The 19,220-nt window shown below is 37.7% G+C and overlaps 2 protein-coding genes across 2 annotated transcripts; both read left to right on the plus strand.

Moving 5' to 3' along the window:
- Window positions 1–3,162: 3,162 nt before the first annotated feature.
- LOC125479432 (putative pentatricopeptide repeat-containing protein At1g12700, mitochondrial) lies at window positions 3,163–5,525 on the plus strand. The gene has a single exon (XM_048588704.1). The coding sequence runs from the start codon at window positions 3,373–3,375 to the stop codon at window positions 5,191–5,193; it is 1,821 nt and encodes a 606-aa protein (XP_048444661.1). The 5' UTR covers window positions 3,163–3,372; the 3' UTR covers window positions 5,194–5,525.
- Window positions 5,526–9,861: 4,336 nt separating this feature from the next.
- Window positions 9,862–12,224, plus strand: LOC125479422 (putative pentatricopeptide repeat-containing protein At1g12700, mitochondrial). Its single transcript, XM_048588669.1, has one exon. It carries the CDS (start codon window positions 10,072–10,074, stop codon window positions 11,890–11,892), a length of 1,821 nt encoding a protein of 606 aa, XP_048444626.1. The 5' UTR covers window positions 9,862–10,071; the 3' UTR covers window positions 11,893–12,224.
- Window positions 12,225–19,220: the final 6,996 nt, after the last annotated feature.

Here is a 19,220-nt window from a genome sequence, read left to right on the forward strand (position 1 = left end):
CAATGGATGCAAAATCATGCAAATATGCAATGCATGATCATGCATATTAAATTATTAATTAATAATTATTATAGTTTTTATAAAATTTAATATATATATATAATTATTATAGATAGACTTAATATTTTGGGGGTATAATTATTATAGTATATATAATTATTATAATTATTATAAATTTTATAGTTAATTTAATATCTATATATATATATATATATTTATTATAATTTTTAGGGGTATAAAATTGTAAAATTAATGTATATAATTATTACAGTATTTTTTTAGGGTTATAAAATTATAAAAATAATATTCTGCTTATCGTGTATCGTGTTACCCACGTGTATACCCGAACCAACCCGTTATCTTAACAGGTGCTTATCGGGTTACCCGATAAGACCCGATTCATTATCGTGTCGACCCAAACACCTGTTAATTTCGTGTCGTCTCGTGTCGGGTTATCGGGTCGTGTCAGAAATTGCCAGGCCTAACTAAGACCAACTCCAACCGAAAGGGTCAAATATAGTCTCGTTTAAAATTATAGCCATATAAGAAATTATTTTTAAAATGAATTAAATGTTGATTAACGTGCTTGTTTCGTATTGGTTTGCACATCTAATTTAAAATTTTAATCTCTTTAACATTACCCTTCATACAACATCTTCAACTAAAAGATCTAAACATAACCTTCTCAATAATTTATCAATTTATTCTTTAAATTTATTGATATAAACGCCCCTATATGCTAAACAATTGTCTAGCTCCTAGTTTATAATGTAACCAAGTGTTTCTTAGATCACCTAGTGATACAAACGATGCCTCTCAACTATCAGTTGTCTTCTAACTTTTGAATTTGAATCAATTTATGCAATAGAAAAGTTAGGCCCCAGAAAATGGGCTGGAAGGGGGGCTCCACTTAGCCAGGGAAAAAAAAAATCTGGCGGGCTCAATAAAATTATTGCCTAGCCATCTATTGGAGATGGATGTTTGATCAAATTTGGCCAATTTTGTTTGCTTTTGGACCTTTAGCCCTCTTTATTGGAGATAACCTAAACTCACGAGTTTTTTTTATCCTCAGTCGGAACATTTTCCTGGTTATAAACTTATAACAAAACAAATTGCTGTTGGTTGGAATCTAAGTGCAAGTTTTTAAATTCGTGGAGATGTAGAAAAACATAAAAAGTTATCATGCTTGCACATCACCATTCGAGTCTCCAAAAATTATTTCAATAATTGCTAATGTGTGATTTTTCATTGAAACTCTACCTACAGAAAATTTTAACATATATCTAATATTGAAAAATATAAAACAAAAAGCAAAAACCTCTTCTTTTTGTTCTTTTTTTTTTTTGGAACAAATGATATTATTTATGATAGAGTTTTGAGCTCCCCATTGTCCTACATCGGGAAACAACAATTTGTCAAAGGCTTTTATATAGGTCAAGCCCTTTTTATTAGTGATTAGGTGTTGAACCATTTGGAATGAGGATTGAGGTTTGAGCCACTAATTGTGAGGATTAGGCTTGATGATTATACTATAATATTAATATAAATTAATACTAATTAATCAAGACAAGGGCCAAGAAATTAAAATTAATCTGATCAATTAGTTTTAATTTCGAATTAAGTTTTTAATTAAATTAATTAAAAACATTTTGATTAATAGACACAACTCTTTGGAAAGAGTTTTATAGCTTCAGATACATCCAAAAGGTGTTTGAAGAGGTATGAAAGAGCCTACATAACTGGAGTCCTCAGTTCCATCAAATATCATCTTTTCTTCCTCCTTGTCTTCCGCACAAAATTTTCAGAGAGTAAACACAAAGCAATTCGTTAGAGTTCTATAATCCAATGTGGGTTGTAGAATTAGGTAGTTGTATCCTGGTCGAGCAGACGTTGTAGAACCACAAGTACAAGAGTGGGACGAAAATACTGCTCGAAGGACATAGCTTTTGCGCTAGCCCCTACATTCAATTTATTCAAGTTAGTATCATTTTAATTTTTTGTAATTATTGTGTAATTGCATTCTGTATTGCAAGTATTGTTTTTTTTTTTTTGAATAATAAAGTATAAGTATTTCGGTTTTGTAATTATGTTATTTTGTTGTTTCTAAATTGTTCTCCAACAATTTACACTAAAGGGGTGGAGAGAGTGGGCTAGCACTAATATGGTTCAAATTCGTCTTTGGCGAGAATCGAACCTAAACCCTCTCACTTATTTGTGAAGCGGAATATCACTCTTCACACTTCCACTTTCACTCCCACATTCGCTCTCTCTCTCTCTCTCTCTCTCTCTCTCTCTCTCTCTCTCTCTCTCTCATTCCCATTTCTAAATTAAAAATAAAAAATGTTCACATTTACAAAATTCTGTATTGTAGGCATATGCTAGTTGATTTTTAGTAGAGATAATAGAATAGAGCAGTGGTGAATGTACCATGGAGGTTCAACAATAGGCATAAGAAAGAGTTCATAGCAAAAAAATAATTGCGAGGAAGAGAGTTTTATTCTAAATAATAACTCTTTGATTTGGGAGAGAGTCTCAACTTGCTGACTTGGAGCTGCTGAAGATGATGTGGGCTGCGATTACTTCTTCTTCTTTGAAGGTTGGTTATGGCAGCAGCATTAAGTGGTGCAAAGACCTTGCATCCCGCCATTGAAGATGAGACAGACAACCCAGTTGGCAAAGTTGAGAAAGCTAATGCTATGATCTTCATCTGATGATGCCCTGCAAACTGGAGGATCCACGTGCACTATGGGTCACTTTGGCATTAGACAAATCTAATCAAGGGTAGGGATGGGCAAACGGGTATAGGAACCGCAGGTCGGGGCGGGTAATGCGGGTACGGGGCGGGTACAAGTCGGTTCCTAATTTTTCTTATCGTGTCGAAACAGGTTACCCGCGTGTCACTTTCGTGTAAACCTGTTAAGGACCTGTTATTAACGGGTTATTATCGTGTGACCCGATAATGACCCGATTAGTTATCGTGTTGACCCGAAACCCGTTATTTTCGTGTCATTTACGTGTCGTGTTAACGGGTCGTGTAATAAATTGCCAGGTCTAAGTTCCAGTATGATTTTTTTTTAAATTCAATTTAGAATATCAATCTTATACAAATAAAATAAAATGGGATGATAAATAATAATATTTGAAATCCCTATGTCCCTTGAAATTATATGCGAGTTTTGTCAATATATGTTCAAGGGTTCTAAATTTGGCTCTCTCCTTTTCATTTGTAATTGATTCCAATATGTTGGGATTTTGGAGCGAGCCAAGTTAATCCTGCTAACAGGTTGAAGCAGATTCATTCCTCAGTATATCTTCCTCAGCAAAAGTTTTCCGAAAAGTGGATTTACGCACGGCCTCGCTGACTCACTAAAGATGATGCGGGCAACAACAGCTGCTGCTGCTTCTTTTTGGAAGGTTGGTTATGGCAGCACCCGCACCAGAGGTATGCCTCCATGTCTTCTTCAAGCTTCTTCTGTTGTTGTTTTCTTCAACAATTACTTGGCTTTGTTTCACTCTCGACCTTTTAAATCGACCGAATCTAGAAACACCCAACACCACCAGCTTGTGAAAATCACTAATGCTGAGGATGCTTTCAATGTGTTCGACGAAATGCTTCAAAGGCGTCCTCTGCCTCCCGTTGTCCCTTTCAACCAAATCTTGACTCAACTTGCCAAGATGAAATATTATTCGGCAGTCATCTCCATGAATAACCAAATGGTTGTGTCCGGAATTCGTCCAAATGTTTATACTCTAGCCATTGTCATTAATTGCTTTTGTCATCTCAACCAAGTGGAGTTTAGTTTGTCAGTCTTGGGTAACTTCTTCAAATTAGGTTTTGAGCCAGATGTCAGGACCTACACCACTCTAATCAACGGCTTTCTTCTTAAGAATAGAGAGGCCGAGGCTGCATCACTTTTCAATAAAATGTTGGAGAGTGGTAATTGCAAGCCGGATGTGGTTACTTTCGGTACCCTAGTAAAGGGCCTTTGCGCAAAAGGTAACAACACTGCAGCAATCCAGATTCTTAAGAAGATGGAAGAAAGAGGTTGCAAGCCTAACTTAGTTGTCTATAGCACGATCATCGACAGTCTTTGCAAGGATACTCAAGTTGTTGATGCATTGAAGCTCTTCTCAGAAATGATGAGTAAGGGTATTGCCCCAAATGTCATTACCTATACCTCTTTGGTTCATGGAGTTTGCAAATTAGGAAACTGGAAAGAAGCTACAAGATTGTTGAATGAAATGGTGAGTAAACATATCTTTCCAGATGTGCGCACCTTCAATGTCTTGGTTGATACATTCTGTAAAGAGGGGATGGTCCAGGAAGCAAGGAGCGTGGTCGAAATGATGACGCAAAGGGATATAGCACCCAATACAATTACATACAATTCGCTTATAGATGGTTACTGTTTGCGAGGAGAAATGGACGAGGCTAAAAAGGTTTTTGAAATAATGCTTAGCAAAGGCTGCATGGTTATTGCTTGTACTTACAACATATTGATAAATGGCTATTCTAAGCATAAAAGGATAGATGATGCTCGGATGATTTTTCTAGAAATGTCTCATAAGGGAGTTGTTCCAGATACGGTTACTTATAACACTCTTATTGATGGGTTTTGCAAGATGGGGAGAACACAAGATGCACAAAACTTGTTCTCTCAAATGCAAGCTTGTGGCCAACTTCCAAACATTCAAACGTATAATTCTTTACTGGATGGCCTTTGTAAAAACCAACAATTTCCCAAGGCAGTTGAATTGTTGGAAGAGATGGAGGGAAAGAAGTTGGATTTTAATATTGTAACTTACAATATTCTTATTGAAGGTTTGTGCAGAGCTGAAAAAGTTGAATATGCATGGGATCTCTTTCGTAGTTTGTCATCAAAAGGAATTCAACCTGATGTCTGGTCATATAATATAATGATTACTGGATTTTGTAATGGGGGGCTAACATGTGAAGCAGAAAACTTGCTAAGGGAAATGGAAGAGAGCGGCTGTTCTCCAGATGATTGCACGTACAACACAATTATCCGAGGGTTTTTCAATAACAATGAGACATCAAGGGCAGTGATGATTATCCAAGAAATGGTGGATAGCGGTTTTTCTGCAGATGCTTTAACTACGGAGTTGATAGTTAATTTATTGTCTAAAAATAAAGTCGATCCCGCTTTGTTGGCATTTATCGAAAGTCCGTGATGGAACTGATTTGCATCTTTGCAGTTTTGACAACTTTCTGTGCTTCATTCCCTTGAATGCTGCATTGGAGGGAGTTGTTCCTGTGCTGAGTCCAGTTCAAGGAGCCATTCATGCATCGCCTGGTGACGTATGGTATCTGTTATTAATTTTATCTGTCAAGTGATAAAGCAACATTTATGTTGCTATTTTAAGATTATGAAATTTGTTGGAGAAGCAAAGTTGCTGGACTGATATGAAATTCTTAGACATATTTATGGCTTGTTTTAACTTCTCCTTTATTTCTTTTGGTAATAATTCTTTTAAGGACATTATTTATAAATAATTTTAATGGATATGAGTGATAGCTGCAGGTGGAGAACTCGATTAATTTTTTTGAAATTCTGCACTTCCTCTAACACCAGATACAATATACACACATCTGATCAAATAATGCATCGGAATTCCACCACGAAAGGAACAGTCTAATCCGATCAAACGATGTCAGACGTGGTTAAACGAAAAATTTACGAATTCCATCTTTGTTTAAATATTTTTTCTATGTGCACTAGAAATATTGAAAGAAGAGAAGGCCATCTCTCAGTATACAGCAGCCAACTTACACATTTTCAGACACATAATTGTGGAATCTCCAGTGCTAGATCATATCAGCTACCAGCTGCCTTGCCACACCATCGCAATTTTTCTTTCACTCCTTTCCAAACCAGCCGAACTCAACGGAAGAAATTGAACTTGCCTCATCTCAATGCTGCACGAGATTTGCAGAAAACTTCTCAGTTGCAAACAACGTCCGAAACCTTTATGCTTACCACACTCAGAGGACCAGCTCAAAATCGAAGCCAAAAAGGTATTATGTATATGAACTGAAATGGTTGGTTATTTGAATTTTGAAGGATCAGTCTCATTTCCAACCTTTCGGCTACCTAATTAAATTAGTGTTTATGTCAAATTCTTATCGAGTTCCTGTTATGTACTAAGTATAAGCACGTGACTTATAGACAGTAATCTACACTAAATTCATCCAAATTGCGGGAAGGGAGAGAGTTTGCACGCACAGTGACATAAAAGAGGAATACCCTATCTACTATGACAATCTACCCCTAGACAGTAATCTACACTACATTCATCCAGACTGCTGGAAGGGATATAGTTTGCACGCACAGTGACGTAAAAGAGGAATACCCTATCTACTATGACAATCCACCCCTCGCGGCATTCATGTTGGCTTCACAGAAACGAAACACAAGAATGATCATAAACATGTCCTAAATTTGAAACACCTTCAACTGATATTCCATGGTATTTGAATCACCGTCAACTTCCAATCTTGAGAGTTTTAGTCCTAGTGCCAATTTGATTTCTTGACACAGAGCCAAAGCTGAAGCAAATCCAATAGAAAAAACTTTACCAAAAAACCAGTAGGTGAAGTATCCCAAACAAATTCATCTTCTGTATTAGGCAAGTCGGGATTGACGATAAAGAGTTAGCAAGACGACTAACAAAATGAGAGTTTTTGCGATGTTTTGGAGATGGGAGTTGGTTTATATGATTTGTCACTTGGGACCAAGTGGTATAACCACAAAATGTAATGTCCGAGATTTGTGTTCAATATAGATCATCTAAGGGTAATGCTGAGAGATTAACAAGCAGTAGCTAAACATGTCAATTTTAAAGATGAATATTTGAACTTAGGTCCAAAAAAAAAAAGTGTAAATACGATATTTAAGCCTGTAAAAAAAAGCACATTAATCCCGATTGATGTGAGTAAGCAATCAGAAAAATGATTAACTGGGAAGGAAACAAAAAAATGAAACGCCCATCGTGGGACCCACAACCATAAGGTTAAGACCCTTGCGCTCTACCAACTAAGCAAGACGGGGCTGCTTGTGAGGGTTGGGACCCACAAGTAATGAGGCTTTGGTCCAAAGGCTCTTCAATCTAGGCCTTACAATTTTTTTTCTCCTTGTCGGAATGATACCTAGGGTTCTTCTCGTCAGATTTCTGTGAAGACTAAGACCAACTCCAACCGAAAGGGTCAAATATAGTCTCGTTTAAAATTATAGCCATATAAGAAATTATTTTTAAAATGAATTAAATGTTGATTAACGTGCTTGTTTCGTATTGGTTTGCACATCTAATTTAAAATTTTAATCTCTTTAACATTACCCTTCATACAACATCTTCAACTAAAAGATCTAAACATAACCTTCTCAATAATTTATCAATTTATTCTTTAAATTTATTGATATAAACGCCCCTATATGCTAAACAATTGTCTAGCTCCTAGTTTATAATGTAACCAAGTGTTTCTTAGATCACCTAGTGATACAAACGATGCCTCTCAACTATCAGTTGTCTTCTAACTTTTGAATTTGAATCAATTTATGCAATAGAAAAGTTAGGCCCCAGAAAATGGGCTGGAAGGGGGGCTCCACTTAGCCAGGGAAAAAAAAAAATCTGGCGGGCTCAATAAAATTATTGCCTAGCCATCTATTGGAGATGGATGTTTGATCAAATTTGGCCAATTTTGTTTGCTTTTGGACCTTTAGCCCTCTTTATTGGAGATAACCTAAACTCACGAGTTTTTTTTATCCTCAGTTGGAACATTTTCCTGGTTATAAACTTATAACAAAACAAATTGCTGTTGGTTGGAATCTAAGTGCAAGTTTTTAAATTCGTGGAGATGTAGAAAAACATAAAAAGTTATCATGCTTGCACATCACCATTCGAGTCTCCAAAAATTATTTCAATAATTGCTAATGTGTGATTTTTCATTGAAACTCTACCTACAGATAATTTTAACATATATCTAATATTGAAAAATATAAAACAAAAAGCAAAAACCTCTTCTTTTTGTTCTTTTTTTTTTTTTTGGAACAAATGATATTATTTATGATGGAGTTTTGAGCTCCCCATTGTCCTACATCGGGAAACAACAATTTGTCAAAGGCTTTTATATAGGTCAAGCCCTTTTTATTAGTGATTAGGTGTTGAACCATTTGGAATGAGGATTGAGGTTTGAGCCACTAATTGTGTGGATTAGGCTTGATGATTATACTATAATATTAATATAAATTAATACTAATTAATCAAGACAAGGGCCAAGAAATTAAAATTAATCTGATCAATTAGTTTTAATTTCGAATTAAGTTTTTAATTAAATTAATTAAAAACATTTTGATTAATAGACACAACTCTTTGGAAAGAGTTTTATAGCTTCAGATACATCCAAAAGGTGTTTGAAGAGGTATGAAAGAGCCTACATAACTGGAGTCCTCAGTTCCATCAAATATCATCTTTTCTTCCTCCTTGTCTTCCGCACAAAATTTTCAGAGAGTAAACACAAAGCAATTCGTTAGAGTTCTATAATCCAATGTGGGTTGTAGAATTAGGTAGTTGTATCCTGGTCGAGCAGACGTTGTAGAACCACAAGTACAAGAGTGGGACGAAAATACTGCTCGAAGGACATAGCTTTTGCGCTAGCCCCTACATTCAATTTATTCAAGTTAGTATCATTTTAATTTTTTGTAATTATTGTGTGTAATTGCATTCTGTATTGCAAGTATTGTTTTTTTTTTTTTTGAATAATAAAGTATAAGTATTTCGGTTTTGTAATTATGTTATTTTGTTGTTTCTAAATTGTTCTCCAACAATTTACACTAAAGGGGTGGAGAGAGTGGGCTAGCAATAATATGGTTCAAATTCGTCTTTGGCGAGAATCGAACCTAAACCCTCTCACTTATTTGTGAAGCGGAATATCACTCTTCACACTTCCACTTTCACTCCCACGTTCGCTCTCTCTCTCTCTCTCTCTCTCTCTCTCATTCCCATTTCTAAATTAAAAATAAAAAATGTTCACATTTACAAAATTCTGTATTGTAGGCATATGCTAGTTGATTTTTAGTAGAGATAATAGAATAGAGCAGTGGTGAATGTACCATGGAGGTTCAACAATAGGCATAAGAAGGAGTTCATAGCAAAAAAATAATTGCGAGGAAGAGAGTTTTATTCTAAATAATAACTCTTTGATTTGGGAGAGAGTCTCAACTTGCTGACTTGGAGCTGCTGAAGATGATGTGGGCTGCGATTACTTCTTCTTTGAAGGTTGGTTATGGCAGCAGCATTAAGTGGTGCAAAGAACTTGCGTCCCGCCATTGAAGATGAGACAGACAACCCAGTTGGCAAAGTTGAGAAAGCCAATGCTATGATCTTCATCTGATGATGCCCTGCAAACTGGAGGATCCACGTGCACTATGGGTCACTTTGGCATTAGACAAATCTAATCAAGGGTAGGGATGGGCAAACGGGTATAGGAACCGCAGGTCGGGGCGGGTAATGCGGGTACGGGGCGGGTACAAGTCGGTTCCTAATTTTTCTTATCGTGTCGAAACAGGTTACCCGCGTGTCACTTTCGTGTAAACCTGTTAAGGACCTGTTATTAACGGGTTATTATCGTGTGACCCGATAATGACCCGATTAGTTATCGTGTTGACCCGAAACCCGTTATTTTCGTGTCATTTACGTGTCGTGTTAACGGGTCGTGTAATAAATTGCCAGGTCTAAGTTCCAGTATGATTTTTTTTTTAAATTCAATTTAGAATATCAATCTTATACAAATAAAATAAAATGGGATGATAAATAATAATATTTGAAATCCCTATGTCCCTTGAAATTATATGCGAGTTTTGTCAATATATGTTCAAGGGTTCTAAATTTGGCTCTCTCCTTTTCATTTGTAATTGATTCCAATATGTTGGGATTTTGGAGCGAGCCAAGTTAATCCTGCTAACAGGTTGAAGCAGATTCATTCCTCAGTATATCTTCCTCAGCAAAAGTTTTCCGAAAAGTGGATTTACGCACGGCCTCGCTGACTCACTAAAGATGATGCGGGCAACAACAGCTGCTGCTGCTTCTTTTTGGAAGGTTGGTTATGGCAGCACCCGCACCAGAGGTATGCCTCCATGTCTTCTTCAAGCTTCTTCTGTTGTTGTTTTCTTCAACAATTACTTGGCTTTGTTTCACTCTCGACCTTTTAAATCGACCGAATCTAGAAACACCCAACACCACCAGCTTGTGAAAATCACTAATGCTGAGGATGCTCTCAATGTGTTCGATGAAATGCTTCACAGGCGTCCTCTGCCTTCCGTTGTCCTTTTCACTCGAGTGTTAGGTCAACTTGCCAAGTTGAAGCATTACTCGACAGTCATCTCCTTGAATAACCAAATGGTTGTGTCAGGAATTCGTCCGAATGTTTATACCTTGAACATTATCATTAATTGCTTTTGCCATATGCACCAAATGGGGTTTAGCTTGTCTATCTTGGGAAAATTCTTCAGATTTGGTTTTGAACCGGATGTCACAACCTTCAACACTCTAATCAACGGCTTTCTTCTTGAGGATAGAGAGGCCGAGGCTGTAGAACTTTTCAATAATATGTTGGAGAGTGGTAATTGCAAGCCGGATGTGGTTACTTTCGGTACCCTAGTAAAGGGCCTTTGCGCAAAAGGTAACAACACTGCAGCAATCCAGATTCTTAAGAAGATGGAAGAAAGAGGTTGCAAGCCTAACTTAGTTGTCTATAGCACGATCATCGACAGTCTTTGCAAGGATACTCAAGTTGTTGATGCATTGAAGCTCCTCTCAGAAATGACGAGTAAGGGTATTGCCCCAGATGTCATGACCTATACCTCTTTGATTCATGGAGTTTGCAAATTACAGGATTGGAAAGAAGCTACAAGATTGTTGAATGAAATGGTGAGTAAACATATCTTTCCAAATGTGCACACCTTCAATGTCTTGGTTGACACATTCTGCAAAGAGGGGATGGTCCAGGAAGCAAGGAGCGTGGTCGAAATGGTGACGCAAGGGGATATAGCACGCAATACAATTACATACAATTCGCTTATAGATGGTTACTGTTTGCGAGGAGAAATGGACGAGGCTAAAAAGGTTTTTGAAATAATGCTTAGCAAAGGCTGCATGGTTAATGCTCGTACTTACAGCATATTGATAAATGGCTATTCTAAGCATAAAAGGATAGATGATGCTCGGATGATTTTTCTAGAAATGTCTCATAAGGGAGTTGTTCCAGATACGGTTACTTATAGCACTCTTATTGATGGGTTTTGCAAGATGGGGAGAACACAAGATGCACAAAACTTGTTCTCTCAAATGCAAGCTTGTGGCCAACTTCCAAACATTCAAACGTATAATTCTTTACTGTATGGCCTTTGTAAAAACCAACAATTTCCCAAGGCAGTTGAATTGTTGGAAGAGATGGAGGGAAAGAAGTTGGATTTTAATATTGTAACTTACAATATTCTTATTCAAGGTTTGTGCAGAGCTGAAAAAGTTGAATATGCATGGGATCTCTTTCGTAGTTTGTCATCAAAAGGAATTCAACCTGATGTCTGGTCATATAATATAATGATTACTGGATTTTGTAATGGGGGGCTAACATGTGAAGCAGAAAACTTGCTAAGGGAAATGGAAGAGAGCGGCTGTTCTCCAGATGATTGCACGTACAACACAATTATCCGAGGGTTTTTCAATAACAACGAGACATCAAGGGCAGTGATGATTATCCAAGAAATGGTGGAGAGGGGTTTTTCTGCAGATGCTTTAACTACGGAGTTGATAGTTAATTTATTGTCTAAAAATAAAGTCGATCCCGCTTTGTTGGCATTTATAGAAAGTCCGTGATGGAACTGATTTGCATCTTTGCAGTTTTGACAACTTTCTGTGCTTCATTCCCTTGAATGCTGCATTGGAGGGAGTTGTTCCTGTGCTGAGTCCAGTTCAAGGAGCCATTCATGCATCGCCTGGTGACGTATGGTATCTGTTATTAATTTTATCTGTCAAGTGATAAAGCAACATTTATGTTGCTATTTTAAGATTATGAAATTTGTTGGAGAAGCAAAGTTGCTGGACTGATATGAAATTCTTAGACATATTTATGGCTTGTTTTAACTTCTCCTTTATTTCTTTTGGTAATAATTCTTTTAAGGACATTATTTATAAATAATTTTAATGGATATGAGTGATAGCTGCAGGTGGAGAACTCGATTAATTTTTTTGAAATTCTGCACTTCCTCTAACACCAGATACAATATACACACATCTGATCAAATAATGCATCGGAATTCCACCACGAAAGGAACAGTCTAATCCGATCAAACGATGTCAGACGTGGTTAAACGAAAAATTTACGAATTCCATCTTTGTTTAAATATTTTTTCTATGTGCACTAGAAATATTGAAAGAAGAGAAGGCCATCTCTCAGTATACAGCAGCCAACTTACACATTTTCAGACACATAATTGTGGAATCTCCAGTGCTAGATCATATCAGCTACCAGCTGCCTTGCCACACCATCGCAATTTTTCTTTCACTCCTTTCCAAACCAGCCGAACTCAACGGAAGAAATTGAACTTGCCTCATCTCAATGCTGCACGAGATTTGCAGAAAACTTCTCAGTTGCAAACAACGTCCGAAACCTTTATGCTTACCACACTCAGAGGACCAGCTCAAAATCGAAGCCAAAAAGGTATTATGTATATGAACTGAAATGGTTGGTTATTTGAATATTGAAGGATCAGTCTCATTTCCAACCTTTCGGCTACCTAATTAAATTAGTGTTTATGTCAAATTCTTATCGAGTTCCTGTTATGTACTAAGCCTAAGCATGTGACTTATAGACAGTAATCTACACTAAATTCATCCAAACTGCGGGAAGGGAGAGAGTTTGCACGCACAGTGACGTAAAAGAGGAATACCCTATCTACTATGACAATCTACCCCTAGACAGTAATCTACACTAAATTCATCCAGACTGCTGGAAGGGATATAGTTTGCACGCACAATGACGTAAAAGAGGAATACCGTATCTACTATGACAATCCACCCCTCGCGGCATTCATGTTGGCTTCACAGAAACGAAACACAAGAATGATCATAAACATGTCCTAAATTTGAAACACCTTCAACTGATATTCCATGGTATTTGAATCACCGTCAACTTCCAATCTTGAGAGTTTTAGTCCTAGTGCCAATTTGATTTCTTGACACAGAGCCAAAGCTGAAGCAAATCCAATAGAAAAAACTTTACCAAAAAACCAGTAGGTGAAGTATCCCAAACAAATTCATCTTCTGTATTAGGCAAGTCGGGATTGACGATAAAGAGTTAGCAAGACGACTAACAAAATGAGAGTTTTTGCGATGTTTTGGAGATGGAGGTTGGTTTATATGATTGGTCACTTGGGACCAAGTGGTATAACCACAAAATGTAATGTCCGAGGTTTGTGTTCAATATCGATCATCTAAGGGTAATGCTGAGAGATTAACAAGCAGTAGCTAAACATGTCAATTTTAAAGATGACTATTTGAACTTAGGTCCAAAAAAAAAGTGTAAATATGATATTTAAGCCTGTAAAAAAAAGCACATTAATCCCGATTGATGTGAATAAGCAATCAGAAAAATGATTAACTGGGAAGGAAACAAAAAAAGGAAACGCCCATCGTGGGACCCACAACCATAAGGTTAAGACTTAAGAGCCTTGCGCTCTACCAACTAAGCAAGACGGGCTGCTTGTGAGGGTTGGGACCCACAAGTAATGAGGCTTTGGTCCAAAGGCTCTTTGATCTAGGCCTTACAATTTTTTTTCTCCTTGTCGGAATGATACCTAGGGTTCTTCTCGTCAGAATTCTGTGAAGCAAGACTAAGATCAACTCCAACCGAAAGGGTCAAATATAGTCTCGTTTAAAATTATAGCCATATAAGAAATTATTTTTAAAATGAATGAAGTGTTGGTTTGCACATCTAATTTAAAATTTTAGTCTTCCTAATATTACCATTCATACATCATCTTCAACTAAAAGATCTAAACATAACCTTCTTAATAATTTATCAATTTATTCTTTAAATTTATTGATATAAACGCCCCTATATGCTAAACAATTGTCTAGCTCCTAGTTTATAATGTAACCAAGTGTTTCTTAGATCACCTAGTGATACAAACGATGCCTCTCAACTATCAGTTGTCTTCTAACCTTTGAATTTGAATCAATTTATGCAATAGAAAAGTTAGGCCCCAGAAAACGGGCTGGAAGAGGGGCTCCACTTAGCCAGGGAAAAAAAAAAAAATCTGGCGGGCTCAATAAAATTATTGCCTAGCCATCTAATGGAGATGGATGTTTGATCAAATTTGGCCAATTTTGTTTGCTTTTGGACATTTAGCCCTCTTTATTGGAGATAACCTAAGCTCACGAGTTTCTTTTACCCTCAGTCGGAACATTTTCCTGGTTATAAACTTATAACAAAACAAATTGCTGTTGGTTGGAATCTAAGTGCAAGTTAATTCGTGGAGATGTTGTCATATCCCGGCCCTGGTGGGACGACTTCTCGGGCCCGATCCACCACCGTAGCACGATATTGTCCTCTTTGGGCTTACCATTCCCTCACGGTTTTGTTTTTGGGAACTCACGAGCAACTTCCCAGTGGGTCACCCATCATGAGATTGCTCTAGCCCCCCTCTCGCTTAACTTCGGAGTTCCTACGGAACCCGAAGCCAGTGAGCTCCCAAAAGGCCTCGTGCTAGGTAGGGATGAGAATATACATTTAAGGATCACTTCCCTAGGCGATGTGGGATGTCACAATCCACCCCCTTTAGGGGTCCGACGTCCTCGTCGGCACATTTCCGGCCAGGGATAGGCTCTGATACCAAATTGTCACATCCCGGCCCGGGTGGGACGACTTCCCGGGCCCGATCCACCACCGTAGCACGATATTGTCTGCTTTGGGCTTACCATTCCTTCACGGTTTTGTTTTTGGGAACTCACGAGCAACTTCCCAGTGGGTCACCCATCATGGGATTGCTCTAGCCCCCCTCTCGCTTAACTTCGGAGTTCCTACGGAACCCGAAGCCAGTGAGCTCCCAAAAGGCCTCGTGCTAGGTAGGGATGAGAATATACATTTAAGGATCACTTCCCTGGGCGATGTGGGATGTCACAGATGTAGAAAAACATAAAAAGTTATCATGCTTGCACATCACCATTCGAGTCTCCAAAAATTATTTCAATAATTGCTAATGTGTGATTTTTCATTGAAACTCTACTTACAGATGATTTTAACATATATCTAATATTGAAAAATATAAAACAAAAAGCAAAAATCTCTTCTTTTTGTTCCTTTTTTTTTTGGAACAAATGATATTATTTATGATGGAGTTTTGAGCTCCCCATTGTCCCACATCGGCAAACAACAATTTGTCAAAGGCTTTTATATAGGTCAAGCCCTTTTTATTAGTGATTAGGTGTTGGACCATTTGGAATGAGGATTGAGGTTTGGATCACTAATTGTGTGGATTAGGCTTGATGATTATACTATAATATTAATATTAATTAATATTAATTAATCAAGACAAGGGCCAAGGAATTAAAATTAATCTGATCAATTAGTTTTAATTTTGAAGTAAGTTTTTAATTAAATTAATTAAAAACATTTTGATTAATAGACACAACTCTTTGGAAAGAGTTTTATAGCTTCAGATACATCCAAAAGGTGTTTGAAGAGGTATGAAAGAGCCTATATAACTGGAGTTCTCAGTTCCATCAAATATCATCTTTTCTTCCTCCTTGTCTTCCGTACAAAATTTCCACAGAGTAAACACAAAGCAATTCGTTAGAGTTCTATAATCCAGTGCGGGTTGTAGAATTAGGTAGTTGTATCCTGGTCGAGCAGACGTTGTAGAACCACAAGTACAAGAGTGGGACGGAAATACTATTCGAAGGACATAGCTTTTGCGCTAGCCTCTATGTTCAATTTATTCAAGTTAGTATCATTTTAATTTTTTGTAATTATTGTGTAATTGCATTCTGTATTGCAAGTATTGTTTTTTTTTTTTTGAATAATAAAGTATAAGTATTTTGGTTCTGTATTTATGTTATTTTGTTGTTTCTAAATTGTTCTCCAACAATTTACACTAAAGGGGTGGAGAGAGTGGGCTAGCACTAATATGGTTCAAATTCGTCTTTGACAAGAATCGAACCTAAACCCTCTCACTTATTTGTGAAGTGGAATATCACTCTTCACACTTCCACTTTCACTCCCACGTTCTCTCTCCCTCTCTCATTCCCATTTCTAAAATATAAAAAAAAAATGTTCACATATACAAAATTCTGTACTGTAGGCATATGCTAGTTGATTTTTAGTAGAGATAACAGAATAGAGCAGCGGTGAATGTACCATGGAGGTTCAACAATAGGCATATGAAGGAGTTCATAGCAAAAAAATAATTGGGAGGAAGAGAATTTTATTCTAAATAATAACTCTTTGATTTGGGAGAGAGTCTCAACTCGCTGACTTGGAGCTGCTGAAGATGATGCGGGCTGCGATTACTTCTTCTTCTTTGAAGGTTGGTTATGGCAACAACATTAAGTGGTGCAAAGAACTTGTGTCCTGCCATTGAAGATGAGACGGACAACCCAGTTGGCGAAGTTGAGAAAGCCAATGCTATGATTTTCATCTGATGACGCCCTGCAAACTGAGTACCTTGCTGAGGAGGATCCACGTGCACTATGGGTCACTTTGGCATTAGACAAATCTAATCAAGGGTAGGGGTGGGCAAACGGGTATAGGAACCGCGGGTCGGGATGGGTAATGCAGGTACGGGGCGGGTACAAATCGGTTCCTAATTTTTAAAAAGAGAAATTGGTCGGGCCGGGCCGGGCTTTGAAACTTTAGGTTCGGGCCAGTTCCATAAGTGTAGAAAAACGGGTACCCGGACCGACCTGTTTCTAATTATAATGAATGGCCCATATTGGATGATAAGTTATCATCCAATCTCAACCGTTAGTTTCAAGATCAACTCTAGCTTCCTCAAGGTTCCAGAATCACTCCCTTCACTCCATTGCCTCTCCCTGGACTCCCTGGACTCCAACTCTTAATCGTCTTCCCCTCACCTCACAGTGCTCACACCAACCTCACTATCTGGGTTTTAATTTCCTAGCTCCAATGTGTGGGGGTTGTAGGTTTGATGGAGGTGGGTTCTAGGTTTCTAAGCTCGCAGAGTGACGGATGTGTAGAGAAATAGGGGCCAAGAGTTGAAAGGGTTTGAGAGAGAGAGCTACGACCTTAGGGTTTCAAAGGTAGAAGTGGAAGGATGGACGGTGGCTGTGCAATTTGTGAGATGTAAGATCGAGAGTTATAGAGGAAGCTCTCTACGCCGTTGTAGACTGGAGCTCACAAAACGAGGTCTTTTGGGCATAGCGTGGCCGTTTCAACTCTGATGGATGGCGTGGCCTTGGCCGAGGGAGGTGGAGACGTCGAGGAAGGTAGAGGTTTCGGGATAAAAAAAAAAAACAAAGAACTTGAGGACCCGGCCCGAACCGGCCCTTTTCAACCGGGCCAGGTTAGGTCCGGTTCCTATATTAGAATATGTTGTTCCCGGCCCGGCCTGGCCCGTTTCGTTTGCACCCGGGTCCGGCCCGGTCCTTTCAAAATTGGGCCCGGCCCGACCCGTGCCCACCCCTAATCAAGGGTTTGGAGCTAGAAGCTTAGCTAAAAAATTTCATCATACAATCAACAACAACCAAGGCTAATCAAGTTTTTTGGATTTAGACACAATTTTTTTTAAACCTGAAATTTGGCCTAATCAAGGGTTTGTAGCCGTTAGATCAAATTTCAAGAGCCCAGATTAAGTGATTGGGTGGATTTGGGGGAAGGGATCCGGAGAGGATCCGTTTCCACACAAACGATGCCTCTCAACTATCAATTTTTTTTTCTGGCCTTTGGATTTGAATTAATTTATGTAGCAGAAGAGTTAGGCCCTTAAAAACGGGCTGGAAGGGGGGCTTCACTTGGTCAACCCGATGCCATTTTGGCAAAAGAAAAAAAAAATTTGGTGGACTCGATAAAATTATAGTCTAGCCAAACATTGAAGATGGATATTTGGGCAAATTTGACTTTTTATTTATTTATTTATTTATTTTTTAGACCTTTAGTCATTTCTATTGGAGATGACTTAAGCTCACGAGTTTATTATCCTAGGTCAAAACATTTTCTTGGTTATAAACTTGTAACTAAACAAATTGCCGTTAGTTGGAATATAAGTGCAAGTTTTTATATTCGTGGAGATGTTGAACAACATAAAAAGTTATCATGCTTGCACATTACCATTTGAGTCTCCAACAATTATTCCACTAATTGCAAATGTGTGAATTTTTATTGAAGCCTCACCTACATGATTTTAACATATATCTAATATAAAATAAAAACAAAAACCTATCTTCACTCCTCCACTTCCACTCCCACGTTCTCTCTCTCCCTTCCTCTTCTTTCTATTTTTAAAGTAAGAATGAAAAATGTTCACATATTACAAAAGTGTGGGGGCATCTGCTAATTGATTTTGAGTAGAGATAACAAAGTAGTGCAGTGATGCCTTGAACCTGATGGTTCAACAATAGGCATACGAGGGAGTTCATAGTAAAAAAATAATTGGGAGGAAGAGAGAGTTTTAGTCTAAAGATAACTAAGTCTTCTGAACATCAATTTAGTTATATTTATAAGAATTTGAAAAAATTAAAAAGGTTATATTTTAATAAGTGCCCCTTAGATTGACTATTTTTTCAAATTTCTATTTGTAACATTGTTTAATAGTTATTAGTGTGCCACTTAGTACTACGGTCTAGTGATATTCCTCTTTACTTGTAAGCAATGTTTAAAATATCAGTATATGTGGAAATATCTGTGGCGTCAAAAATAATCACAATGCGACACGTATATTTTTGGGTATAAGAGGACAAAAATACCCTTGGGGCATACCGAGCTTCCTACGCGCGAGTAGCAGGCAATCATCACTCAACCAAGTCAAAAATGCCCAAAATAGGCAAACAATTCAAAACCTATCTCATCCATCCTCATCCAATCCTCTCCACAAGGTAACTTCCCAAATCTTCCCTTTTTTTATTATATTGATTAGGTAATTATTCCATGACTCCCAATTTAACACAAATCAAGAATCTAGCCCACAAAG

The sequence above is a fragment of a genome, unplaced genomic scaffold (assembly GCF_019419815.1).
Source record: "Pyrus x bretschneideri cultivar Hongxiangsu unplaced genomic scaffold, Pyrus_bretschneideri_v1 Contig29, whole genome shotgun sequence".
Taxonomy (NCBI): Eukaryota; Viridiplantae; Streptophyta; class Magnoliopsida; order Rosales; family Rosaceae; genus Pyrus; species Pyrus x bretschneideri.